The sequence below is a fragment of the Corvus moneduloides genome, chromosome 6 (assembly GCF_009650955.1).
Source record: "Corvus moneduloides isolate bCorMon1 chromosome 6, bCorMon1.pri, whole genome shotgun sequence".
Taxonomy (NCBI): Eukaryota; Metazoa; Chordata; class Aves; order Passeriformes; family Corvidae; genus Corvus; species Corvus moneduloides.
Genome location: NC_045481.1, coordinates 36,398,443 through 36,412,523, shown reverse-complemented (window position 1 = coordinate 36,412,523; position 14,081 = coordinate 36,398,443). Strand labels below are relative to the sequence as shown.

The window sequence follows — 14,081 nt, the reverse complement described above, 5'->3', positions numbered from 1 at the left end:
TTACGAGACAGACTAAACTGAAATTATGCTTTACCTATACACTGGATGGTAAAAGCACATGTGCTCCAGGTCATCATAGGAATCCGGGAATCAGCTTCATTTGGAGCCACTTTTAGCCCAACTCTGTAAATGGTGGTGGCAAAGAGAATAAGCATCTCCTTGATACTGCTTGAGTACTTGGCTCTGCAAAACCAAGACAAGATAATTTCAGTCTCAATTATTAATAGTATTTATTACTTACTGGTTAATCAATCACTAACAAAGTAAGTTCAATCCAGGACAGTTATTTTTGAAAGAAATACTGAATACAAAGACTTTTTGTCTGGACAGAGGTGAAAAAAATCCCTAGCTTTCAGCAGTAAACAAATACCTTGACATAAAAGGACTCTACAAATTGAGAGATTAAGAGCTGCCAGGATGGAAAATATTATTCCTGTGTACTACACTATAATTCAGACTAGAAAAATGCAAATATTTTGAAGTAAAATACAATGAAAGTAACATTGTAAGAAATTGTAATTATAAATCCTGAAGTGAAAAAATAAGATGCTAAAAATGGAAGACATTTCAAGTGTGTTTTTAAACATATGTTTTAGCATTTAAGCTCTTTTCAAATGACACTAGGCTGGTTTATGTAAATGTAGTTATATGTAAAAAAGCATTTAGCAGTTTTAATGGCTTGTGGGTTTTTTTCTAAGTCACACACAGAACTTTCTAACAGAAATACATGACATTTGTATTAAATCTCCATATCTCTATGGACAAAACAATTGTACCACAAAGTCTGGGGTTAGCCAGGCTCACACTTAAACACCACTTTAACTATAGAATTTTTCCTATGAAGATCAGTTATCAAGAAAAATTTTGATTCAGCTGACAACAGAACATTTTTTATTATTTTACAAATAAAACATACATGTGGGTATTTTGCATAACTATGATGTCAGTCTGAAGTAGCAGAAGTAGAGTACTTACAGCATGATCTAAAAAGAAAGAAAAGTATTTACCCATTCATTGTGTTTTAGTGGGCAAGGGCTTTTGGCCACTGGAATTAACACGCTTAATGTTACAACTGGCAATGTGGAACATGACCACTAACTTCTGTCTCAAATTAAGCTCAGTGTTGTTATTGAGTTTAATTCAGAATAGAACAGAAATAGAAACAGACAACACAGCCCTATTCCCCTAAGTGATCCACATTCCACCCTCGTGTCCAAACCCACCTGAAATCTATGCCTGAAACAGATGTGTGGCAGGAAAATTAAGGCAGACAGACAATAAATAACTTGCCTAGAGGCACAGCAAGTAACCCAAATCACTGGAATTGTGGATTGGAAGATTCCAGACTTCTAGCTTTGTACAAAGAACATAAAAAGTACCAGACTGGATTTGACCAAAAGGTCTACCTAACTCCCACAGATCCAATATTCAGTGAATGCTCATGGAAAACAATAAGTAAGCCCCCAGTCAGATCAAACAAATCATACGTCTTTCCTTCAATACAAATTCTGCAGTATACCTAGGATACTGAATGGAAAATTAATATAATGGAGGGAAAACAGGCAGTAACACTTACGAGGACTGAACTCCGAAACTAAGGATGGAATGGAATTCCAAAGCTGAGTTCCCTGTTCCCTTGTTGCTGAAAGCTGGAAGATTTTGTTTCTCTCCTTCCAGGAAAAAAAAAATACATCCACATTAAAAACCAAAGAAGCTGTTACAGTTTTTACAGCAGTTTAACAAGAGGGAGTCTTCTTTTTATTTGAAACTGATTTGAAAATAATTGCAAACACACCTCACCAGCCAGACTATATTCCATGATTCCTCTTTTAAGTAACATTTGCCTCTATTCCCCAAAATAGTAGATTCTCTGTGTCTTCCATTTTCTAAACACTCATGCCTGTTTTCATTTTGTCCTCTTTAATTTAGTTTTTCCTCTTTTTTACTACCTCTCAGTCAATACAAAAGTTTAATTGACCATGAGAATTAGTCTGTTGACATCCTCTCCAAGTGCACATAATTTTTTTTCTACAAGAAAGATGGAAATAATTTAACAGAAGCCAGAAAATTGGTGAGGACACTGAAATCAAGATATCAGCTCAGAAAGAGCAATGCCTTTATCCCCAGCTTTATTTGCTACTGTCTTGATTGACAGCAAAACGTATTCTTTATTTGAAGCTTTCTGCTGGTACTAGTTAAAACATGTACTGACATATATCCCACAGAATAGCTTAAAAATTAAGATAACAAACCTTTAGCATTTTTCACACTGTAGCCTGATATCCTGACTGTGACAATCTCCAGCCACCTAGCTAGGGACAGAATTTGAGCTACTGCCTCTGCATCCTCGCTGAAAACAAAAATAGAAAGCAGGTTTTACTCAAAGAACCACCTTAACTTAAAACAGCAGACACAGCTAGATCCAAACACATTAACTCAGTATTTGCTCAGTTTTACCGGCTTCAGAAAATTTGAGCGAACAGTACAAAATGAAGTGTAAGGCTAAATACTAGTTCTAGGTACTTTCTCATTTGATTTCAGCTCTAAAGAACAGACAATCCAAAAATGTTTTATAAAAAGTAAAAAATTTACTGCTAAAAGACGTATATTTGGCTAAATAATGAGATATGCAGTATTTTATACAGATGAGGAAGCTCAAACCCAAGTTCTCCTTCCAAAAATTTGAAAAGCTGACCAGCCTCAAAGTAATTTTTCCTTTTTATTTTTAATTAGAAGTTATGCAATCTGATATTTCACCTGTTTATTTTTTGAGCCTGCAATGGGATGATAGGAATCACAGTATTGCACAGAGATTTGCAAAGTGGACAAAGATACTCTCCATTCTCCAAGTCAAATATCTGTTCAACATGCAGACGTTGTCGGAAGTTCAGCTGCATTGCTTCGAAGTATCTACAACATTAAAAAGGAAATTACTGGAAAGTGGAACGGCTCAAATGCAACATGAGCACAAAGGTTCAAAGTATAATTATACAGCAAACACTTATCCAAGCCAACAAGTATTTTCCTTTGACTTATAACTCTTTTACATGCTTGGATGTGAAAATACAAAACCTTTGAGCACACAGATGAAGTCATGCAAAAATGCATGGTATATCACTTATGGGAAAATGATGGCAAGTTTTCCTTGCTGATAATATCCTTATAAATTTCACTAAGATTTTGCAGACAAGCAGTCCTTATATTTTCTACTTTTCCATCTTCAACATAATGAAACACTGTATCTAATAACTCTCCTATGCAACTCACTATAGTGAATTTGAAACAGGTATTGAACATATTGTTATTTAATTTTAGGAAACACTACTGGTAACATTTCACAAATGGTTAATCACCTATTGATTGCAATTACTGAGCCTCATGACTAGACAGTGGAACTGTAGCCTTCTTTTAACAGGAAGCGAGAATAATATATATTAGAATATCACACTTCAACTACTTAACTGAAAAGGAAATAAGAAACAATTATGATCTTTTTACATGTTTCATTATAATTTTTGCCCCCTTCTTAGTGGATGCAGTAAGCCTTCAAATTTCATTAATGTCTCATTGGTATTTATAGGAATTAAAAAGATCAAACATTTAAATCCTCTTCTCTGGATACAAATTCAGTCCTAACGTTCAGACCGAGTATGTAGAATCTTAGAGAGAGAGATGAAATTAATCTAACTTCCACACCAAGGTTAATAACTAGATTTTTTTTTTTTTGCTTTAAATCATACATCTTAAAAAAATAAAATAAAATCCCATTTCTGTAAGAAGAGAAAGTGGATGTGCAGAGGCAAGTGCAGAAGTTCTAATGAATACAGAATATTGAGGAAAGTATTTTGTTATGAACTAAAACCCATACATTTTCCCCACATTCACACAACTGTGTTTTTGCAAGCAACTCCTCTTCCTTATACATGGCAACTACAAGGATACTCCACTCATTTCAACTTGCTCTGTTTTAGAGGATTTGAAGTACTTTGAGGCTGTACATAGAAAGGTATGGCAGGCATCGTTTGGAGGAATATTAGTAAGTTAGAATGTCTGTTATGTAATAAATAAAAGACTATACTCAAACCTTCTGTGCCATCCCGTATGAGAAGAGCCTGTTGTCCACTTTAATCCCATTAACCCATACAGCAAGTCATCTTTTCTTAAAAAGAGCAAGGGAACTGAGCTCCAATGTTGCACTACTTAGATCTACGCAGATGTAGAGGGATCTGCCAAGAGCAGATGTATTATACTCAAGGAACAGACTTCTGTATCATTTTAAGTGTGTGCACCTATTTATTTTGTACTGATGTTTTATTGTAAAAAACAACGTATATATACACATGTAGAAAAGTGAAGGATAAGCACTAGAAGTTTAGTAAGACTCTTTAAAGTAAAATGGCACAAGTACAAACAACAAACCTCAAGAGATTTTTTATAACATATGTCATATAAATAGTCGCTTGTAATTGCATGACCAAACTCTATCCAGTGGTGGAATTATTTCTTTATTATTTCACACTGTTCATATAGTTTAGACTTGCCAGACCTACATGGAGTGAAATGTAGGACGATTCTATTCTGCAAGCTAGAAAACTTGGGCCTTTTAATGTTCAGGTTGCATTCAAATCCAGAACACTTGGTCTCAGTTGTGGGTCCCCCAAACAATAGAAATCCAGTAAAATTTATAGCAACTGCATCAATTCTTCACCCTTAATTTTCATTAAGGGTACCTTCAATGATATGGGAGGGGTCACAAATAAATATTCGTTGATTTAACCACTTCTATTCTAAATGCAAGAATCTCTTCTAAAGACTCACTGGAATAAACCAGTTTCACCCTTTAAGTACTGACCTGGTGACAGACTTTCAGAGTATTGTTGCTACTGAATGCTCACTACTGGTTCTCACTGGACTGCTAAAAGTAAACCTACTCAATACAGTTTCTTATTCTTGACCAGTTTTACTCCATTGTTTATATTTGCATAAATTAGTAACTCCTTAGAGATTCTTATCTGGGTCATAGAAGGCCCTAAAAACTTTTGATCATCATCATCAAGTCAAAACATCTTTTGGGCCATTTCTAGATAAGTAGAAATAGTTTTCATCCCTTAATTAAATATCCACTTACTGTACTGTGTTTTCAGCGTACTCTTAGATGATTTAGAAAATAGATTAATTAAAAATCATTAAAAGGCAGCAAAGACACATCCTTACTTCTGCCAGCAGGCTGCATGCATCACATGACCACAGCTCCCTGTGTGGGTCCCACAAGGTAAGTCAGGGTGCATGAAGAGAGGATCTAGTGTATCTAGAAACACACAGAAAAATTATTGAATGAACAGTAACGGAACTTCCCATCAGTATGAACAGAAATGAGCAGCAATATAAACAGAACATGAGCCTTCAGACCTTATTTTCCTACAGTTTGCACAGTCACATTACAACTTCATTTGGCTAATTTTTCCAGACCAATCATCCAGCAGAGTAATGACAAGCAGAACCCATTTAAACTACTGAAGGTTTTCCACTAATTATAAAGAAAAAGATGCCAAAATTCAAAAGCAAATTGGTTAAAAAGAAAAAAACGTGCTTCTGTACTGGAACAGATCTGTTGTTGGATTCATTATCACTGAAGCTTTTAATGTCTTTCTTACTTTATTTTTACATGAAAATGAAACTACTAAGGATAAGTAGGATGAATAATTTCTCCAACTAATCCCATATAATTTTCAAACCACTGACACCAAAAGCACTGCTGAATAACAAAAATCAAGTCTGTCTTTTACTAATCTTGCACAATTCTAAACAACAGAAACATTATGAGAATGTACTGATGTCTTTGTGTTGTACATGCAGCCAAAGTGAGATCCCACTTTCACTTTAAAGATATCTAAATAATACTGAACAGCAGCAGTCCTCCATGCCTCATCTGGGGGACTGTTCGTGATTTTGAACAAATACACTTGAATCTGACAAAATGAAAGAAAAAAATAGAACCTAAATTGCACTGAAAATAATTCTGTTTGACTGCAGCTGAAGCTGCCTAAAGTCAAATGGAGAATGAAATAGAAAGTAAACTTGGTACAACACTGAATTGCTACTATCTGCACTTCTGCTGGGGGAACAAGCATTTTTCCATTTTTTTAGATTTTGAAAGAAAAAGGTTCTTACAGGCCTCCTGTAAGAGCAGCAGGGGACCATGCAGCAGGATATAAGTACTATAAATAATGCCCAGAAATAGCTTTAGAGAAAGAAACTCCATTCTCTTCTCTTTAAAATTATTTCAACAGCCCAGCATCTCACTGCAGAAAATTTACAGGTGTATCTGACTACAAGAGCACAGGACTTAATCTGTACTTCAGGGTACCACAGAAAAAAGGGAAAAAAAATGCTATTAGTATATGACCTAGACAAAAGTTCTATAAAACTGGCTTTAAAATGCCATTACCAGTAGTTTGCTGATAAAAAGAAAAATGGATCAAGCAGGATTCTGTAGGAGTTTGTTCTAGCCCTAGGACTATTCAGTACTTAAAATTATTCAGAAGAGAAAACATGCAATATCTTATTAGTGAAACAACCTGGTAAAGGTTTGTAAGCATGATAAAAAGTAGTGTAATACCATGGGGAAATATGAAAAAACTATGAACTTTCCTCTGATAACAATCAAGAGTTTACTTCTAAACTAAAGCAGGAATAATGAACCACACAAACAGAATTTAAAGCTATTTTCTACATAGTACTGTTAATAAAAAAATAGGACATAGCATCCATTTTGCTCTATGAGCTGACCACAAACCACAAAAGAACACCCTCACATCTGAAAATAAGAAGGAATTTAAACTACAAGTTGTAACAGCATCTATCTTGAAACATTACTAACTTCCTTTTTCAAAAAGGAGAAAAATGTAAGTACTTAAGTCCTCCCTTACGATTGTATTTATTTTCTTCTTTCCCTTAAGTAACAGACCAAAATTTCCATCATGTTTAGTCAACTGCTACTTACAAAAGAACTTCTGCTGGGTTTTGTGTTCCCTGCTACCAACATGCAATTACACAAATGTAACTATTGTGACCATGTAACTTTCTTGTATTCAATGTTTTGTTCACTCATCAGATGCTACCATACGATCCTCGCTTAGAATTTTTAATTTTTTATATTGTTGTTTTTATTACTTCCTGGACATGTAAGGGGGAAAAAAAACCCAAACCAAAATGAACACCCTAACCATTTTCAGGTTGCCATATTGGTCTCTGATAATGTTCATTTATTTCCTCCATATTGGGAAAATTTGCAGCTGTACCTGAATAAACAGGAACTGTGAACAGTCTTGTTTTTATCCAAAGCAACTACTGCCACCAAATCTACGTATTTTATTAAGTCTTGTGAGATTAAACCATTTTCTAATTTCCCCCAGCAACAAATCTAAATCTTCATATACTTCTCCTTTAAGTTTTAAAGCATGGATTTTAAAACAGTTTAAAAGTTTTCACCGTTTTTTTCTTAAGTAAAGTAAGCCATTTAGCAACCGGACCAAACAAAAGAGTTTAGTTGGTTCAAAGAGTTTCATCTCCAGGTACAGAACTGCTTGTAGTCTTAGAGAAGAAAAATCACGTACCTCCTGAGAGTTCAAGAATTCTGCTCCTATCCTGAGTTAAGGCAGTCGACTTCTGCACACAGGCAGATAATACCATGGCAGCACTTTCCAACTTTACTTCCTGCTCCTCCTGACAAAGAATACAGGTCAAAACTTCTTTCTCAATGACAGATGGACCTCGTTTGGGACCCAAAACAATTCTGGAGTAATCAACTGCTGAAGAGATGCTGTAAGACCAGAAGTGACACAGATATAAAATAACCATCTGGATTCTTCCAGACATCTAACAAGGTCATACACTGCTAGTATTTCTGGATTTATACCAAATTACTTTACAAAACCAAATAATAAAGAAATTGCTCAATCCTCACTAAAATGCAGCATTCTTTAAAAATACAAAGAGGAAGCGAGCTAGCATAGAAAAACAGTAAAGTAGATTCAGACAGCAAGAAATTCAAGAAACTGTATTCAATGTAGATTAAACATATTTTAAACATTAAAAATGTTTCCCATTCTTGAAGCAAACAAATGAATGCCACTACCAAAAATAAATGCCACTACCTTAATCCAATGCTTCATGATACAACAAGCTTCCACATATTTTTTAAATATTCACTATTTCAGAGTTCAACAATGATTTACAGAACATGCTTTATTAAAGACCAAAGCATAAGGAAGTGATCTGTACTTTTCTTCCAGCAGGTAGCTCTGTTTTCCAGATTAGTTTTGTACCGTCCCAATTAAACAGAAATTGTGAGCTGTATTAGGTGTACTATACTGCTGAAGTATCTCTAGACCAGGAGCAATGCATACCAACAAAATTATAACCAATATAAATCAAACATCTTCAGTATGAACTAAGATGCTAAAAACCTAACAAAAAACCTCAAGTGATTTGAGCTACAAGAAGCATACTTTCTTCATTGCAACCTAAACTTAAGGCACATTGGCTTTCAGATTCTTTCCAAATAAAACACTTAAATTTTCATACAAGATAGACAGTCACCTCCAAAATTACAGTGTGGTCAACTCGACAGCTTTCTAATGACATTTTCTCAAACATTAAACAATATAAGTATTCACCATCTGAAGAAATTTTCTTTTTATAGTTTTATTTTATGCTGCTCTACAAAGTGATCCACTGTTTTTACATCAGCACACACATGCTATTTTACATATAATTCTATAACAGAAGATGACTTAAAAGGAAATAGAGATACAAGTTTGTTGACTGGAATGACACAATCTATCCCTTGAACCTACTTATGTACTTTAGGTTGCATAATGAACTCACGTAGCAGGTAACGAACTCTTCCCACCAGAACTCTGAATGTCTGTTTTTTCTTACCTTTCTTCTTCCATAATAGCATCTTCTTTCCCCTGGGCCTCCAGTGTGTTTTCATACAGAAGCTTGTGGGTTTCAATGAAATTCCTCTGCAGGGCAGACATCTGGGCCATTATCTTCTGACGGTGCAACCTTGCTGCTTCCGCCTTTCTCTTCCGCTCAGCTTTCTCTTTATCCTGAGTGCTCTGTGTCTTACAGTAAGAGAATAAAGAAATCTCAGGCAGCTGAGAACATCAAGAAATGAGGAGACTCTCTCCTCATTATAGGCATTCTAACCACTGACATAAAATTCCTTAACTGACGACACCTTAATGAGGAAAAAAGCTAACTGCTATCTAAAATAAAAATAAATAAAACTCAAATCTTTACATGTTGACTAGGTTCATTAACTAACACTGGACTTTTGTGGTCTACAAAAGGTGCCTAGTACAATTCCTAGCCCAAAGACATGATCAATAATACTTGAGTCATTTTAATTAGGTACTTGTCTGTTCTTAAGAAATTTTAGCGAGGTGAACGTCAAAGCTTTCTCCAGTGTTCTGTTATTCTCCCCATAAGCAAAACCCTACTGAGTATTCAGTATCTCCCTTACGGAAATTGAAGAAAATTTTATCTTGAAGTGCCTATCCATGACACAACAAATGTGTCAGCATTTTATGCATCTGTGTATTGTATTTTCATTATGGTACACTGGAAAACCATTATTCTTCCAACATTTACTCTTGTATCATGTTTTCAAAAACCATAAACGAAGTATTTCTATGCTTTAGAAACACAGAATTCAAAAAACACAGATAGACTTTATTAAAATATATAGACCCTAACTCTTCCCACTCAATTATTTAAGGGACAAATACAACATTATACACAAGGTTTCCATTCACAGTACCATCACTTTTCCAGGAAATCAAACAACAAATTGCTCCACAAGTAGAACTGTAAGAGACTAATTTCTTACTGACTTCTGTATTTTGTTTGATCCCTTAGCAGATCTCATACGACATCTACCTCAAAAAAGAAACATGGCATATGCTGTGTGGTAAGTTTAGAACTAGGCATGCAATGACCAGCCAAGAGATTGCTTGGCAGCAAGCAGTTGCCAAACCAAACGTGTAAGAGCAAACTGGTCTGCCTTTGCTTACTGGATAAGGGTAATTAGATTCTTCTTTTCTGTTCAAATGCCAATTGAAAACACAACCACTCCACAGGACTGAAGTCACCTTTGAAATCTCCATTTCACTGTGTCATTTGACCACAGATTTAGAAGTTATTTTAAGGGAAGGGCAAAGAGACTGACAATAAGAAAAATTACTTAAGGCTCATGTCTTTATACAACCAGGGCAACGCAGATTAATCTCTTGATAGATATCGTAAATTATAAGACGTGATTTAAAGTGGACTTGTATTTCTAATTACTGTACAATGACAGTATAATAGAAAAGGTGGTCAAATCACAAAGACAAGAAATGGAAAGATGAGCACAAATTACTTCCTTCAGCCCCCTCAGTTGCTTCACTTGAGAGTACAACCAAAGCTCACATTAGCTGCTGATAATTCCATGAAACATGTTTAGCACAAATTTCACTTACTAAAAATATTATTCTTGGAACCTAAATCCTAGTTGTAGACAAGATACCAGAAATTAGTTTTGAAAAATCATCATTTTAGGCAACAATAAATTTCGGCAAATTATTGAAAATAGCCACTCAAAACATTAAATACAGAGCTTCCCTGGACTTTTATTTTATCATTACCTCATCACCTCTTACAGCTTCTGAGCCTGACGTAGCTCCTACTGTTGGCAAACTAGATTTTTCTCTCAATCTCTTCACCGTGTCAAACATCTGAAAATAGAGACTTAGATGTTAAAAAGAAAATGCAACTTGGAACAATATAGATTAATACATTTCCAATACTACAATATATAAGCATTGAACAGGCTGCCCAGAGAATTTGTGAACGCTGGAAGTGTTCAAGTCCAGGCTGGATGAGGCTGTAGGCAATCTGGTCTATTGGAAGGTGTCCCTACCCATGGCAGGGGCTTGGAGCTAGATAATTTTTAAGGTCCCTTCCAACCCAATCTGTTCTATGATAGACAGGATTAAAACTCTTGGTATTTCATTTCATGTTATTTTCAGATTTTCAAATGGATTAAACCACTCAATACTCCTAAATAACAGAAACACCCAAGACTGTATGTGCACTCCCAGAACACTACTTCACTCATTATTTGCTGTTCTTTTGCAACAGATATGAGGATATGCGTACAAATGTCATTACTGGAATGAGTTACCCAAGCAAAAATTGACCCAATACTTGAAAGTACAAGTAGCAAGTACAGTGCTGCAACAGATTAAACTCCTGAAGCAATCACTGCAGATGTAAACACTGGACTATATGTAGGAATCATAACATCTTCCAGAAAAGCTTTCTACATTACTGAAATCAGATCATACTTATCTCTCCTTTGTGTACCTGCAGTATCCAATTGACTGTGTCCTTTTGCGCCTCTAACTGGGGAACTCTCTTCAATTTCTCCAGAAGCATTAACACATTCACAGCATTCAAGGCTGAGCTTCCCATTCCTTTACAAAGTGAAAAATAGAAAAGGGCCTTCAGGGAAAAAAAAACCCTAACATTTTAATGTATTTACAACCATGGAGAAGCCTTAAAATATTGCTGATTATGTAACACACATGCATGAACACAAACTGTGTAGTTACATTTCTGGTATCATTTCATCTGCTTATTCCAGTTCTATAGAGTATAACTTACCCTTTGTAGATCAACTATTTCTTAATTTTTGCTTAATAATGTCTGCTTAGAAAAGAATGGCCTTTCCTTTCGGGGGAAGCAGTAAAGCTCTTTAGAGCTTTACCTATGTTTGCTAACAGCTTATTGTGTACTTGTTTATTTCTAATCACAAAAGCTACTGTAATTACAGTAATTATTTCCTTCCTCACAACTTGGTGAGAGTTCATAGCATTCTAGGCCCTTCTCTAACACAAAAATGCTTTAAAATGGAGACCATTCTCTTCAATTATATTTGTTTTGCAGCACTTTCCACACAGAATTCATTTTACTTTTTTAGTAGGAAGACAAATACATTGCAAAAAGAACTTTCTTTTAATAAATTGCTTCTCAATAAGAGCTTTCTTACAAAAATACTGATTATTTTTGCATCCCTTACATGTAAGCGGGGCTTTGGTTTTTCTGGTTATGCAAAACTAAAGCTAGCAAGGCATTCTCTAGCATCTCAGTTATAATTGCTACTTTTATTGTATTCCTATAGTTGACAAGAAACTTCTTAAATGGAACTACTTTCAGTGTGATGATGATGCTTCTTCCTCAACAATAAGAAAAAATTTTAAAATAAAGTGCATTTGGAAGTGCTTTTCAAACACAGCATTTTTTAAAAACCAGAATAAAGGGACTTCAGTAGTTTTATATATTTATTCTTGTAGAAGGTATTTGAAAGACACATAGATATGATGTTTAGGAACACGGTTTAGTCGTGCGCTTGGCAGTGCTGAGTTAAAATTCGGACTTAATGATCTCAGAGGTCTTTTCTAATACGAACAATTCTATGATTCTATGATTTTACTTCACAATTCTTATCTCTGTTGCATCTCACAAGTGACAGTGATGTTTAGCTTGATAATAGAATTTTTTGTTTATTCTTACACAGTGAAGCAGAAACTCTAGATAAGACAGAAGATTATTTAGAAAACGCAGATTCCAACTCCCACACAATAGTCCTGAATGTAATACTAGGAAATGCTCAATAAAGATTTGAAAAAGAAAAAAGTACAAGCCACAGCCATTAAGTTCTCTTTCGGTTTTCACTACCATAGTGAAAGACTAACTTGCAGGTAAATCAATAATTGTACAGCTCAAGAGAACCAAAGATGGACACAGTTCACTTAAATCCACTGACATTTTTCAAAGAGTTCTTAGTTCCCATTTCAATGCTGTTCTTGTGAAGGAAAAACCATTTTCAGTTATGTAACACTAGTACTACTTTTCATTTCTGTCCCAGGAAGAGAAGCACATATCCTCTTCAACCTACCTGGAAACTGGGAACAAAGGAAGCTAGTCCAAAACTGATTTCTTAATTATTTTTAAAAATTTTAAATTATCAGGTTTTAATTATATAGCATAAAGTAAAGCCTTTCTGACTAAAACCACTGAATAATTTCTTCTAGCTTATTTTAGTCCTTACAAAATCAAGTTAGCCTAGTTTATTCTGTGCTTTTAAGGAAAATGAAACATACGTGTTGCTTTGTGATAAAAATCAAAGACCACTTCTTCTTCAGGAGACTTCTGTAACTGCTGCTTCTCTTCTAGTAACCCTAAAGAAAGGAGATGAAGCACCTGAAAAAAAAGAGAAAAATAATAAGTCTCATTCAGTGTTTAAGATATGGAAAACTGGCACATAAAATAAGGATTTTTAATACAGTTCTGTATTATGTTGATTATATGAATGATAAAACACATGATAGTGCAGAGATCATACATGGAAGGTGAAATAAAAAAAGCACAATATAAATTTCTTGCATATTAATTGCACTAAAATTCATCAACTTGCACATGCTTTATATTACTAATATATGAAATCTTGTCATTTTGCTGATATAAAATCTGTATTTGGCAATTCCATAATCCAAAGATTAGCAGGATTGGCAAGGCAATCTATACCCTCTAACAAAACTGATTAATTCAAGTAGTCTTTAATTTCAGGTTCTAATTCTGTAAGTATTAAAATAACAGCCCTGCAAAAACAAACAAACAAAAAAACACATCCTAAAAACATTTCAACAATGTTTTAAAAGACTAAAGTCACTGCAGTAAAATTAAATGTTTAAATACTTACAAAAATTATATTATTTCAGGACTGAGGCCCCAAAGACATTATGTATTTGGAGACTGTGCAGCTCAAAAAATTCCAATTATCAAAGGGTTACTTAATTGTGAAGTTTCAAGAAAAAGATGAGGTAAGGAGAATTACATATTGAAACAACTTGAATGATGAGTCAACACAGGGAGGAAAGCAAAATAGAGACCTTCAGTACTATTGTGTATCATGTTTCTATTTTACAACAGAGATAGATAATTAGATGATTAAAAATGCTTTTTGTCAG

At 34.6% G+C, this 14,081-nt stretch overlaps 1 protein-coding gene across 2 annotated transcripts in view; it reads right to left on the bottom strand.

Moving 5' to 3' along the window:
• Positions 1 to 14,081, bottom strand: part of UBR1 (ubiquitin protein ligase E3 component n-recognin 1) — a 65,815-nt gene that overhangs the window by 15,327 nt on the left and 36,407 nt on the right. For both annotated transcript variants that reach the window (XM_032111187.1, XM_032111188.1), the window contains exons 26-35: positions 13,215 to 13,314; positions 11,416 to 11,525; positions 10,695 to 10,784; positions 8,944 to 9,131; positions 7,617 to 7,822; positions 5,215 to 5,308; positions 2,758 to 2,910; positions 2,253 to 2,350; positions 1,577 to 1,670; positions 35 to 183 (exon numbers count right to left, since the gene is read on the bottom strand). In XM_032111187.1, coding sequence (XP_031967078.1) covers positions 35 to 183; positions 1,577 to 1,670; positions 2,253 to 2,350; positions 2,758 to 2,910; positions 5,215 to 5,308; positions 7,617 to 7,822; positions 8,944 to 9,131; positions 10,695 to 10,784; positions 11,416 to 11,525; positions 13,215 to 13,314 — 1,282 coding nt within the window. The remainder of the gene's footprint in view (positions 1 to 34; positions 184 to 1,576; positions 1,671 to 2,252; positions 2,351 to 2,757; positions 2,911 to 5,214; positions 5,309 to 7,616; positions 7,823 to 8,943; positions 9,132 to 10,694; positions 10,785 to 11,415; positions 11,526 to 13,214; positions 13,315 to 14,081) is intronic.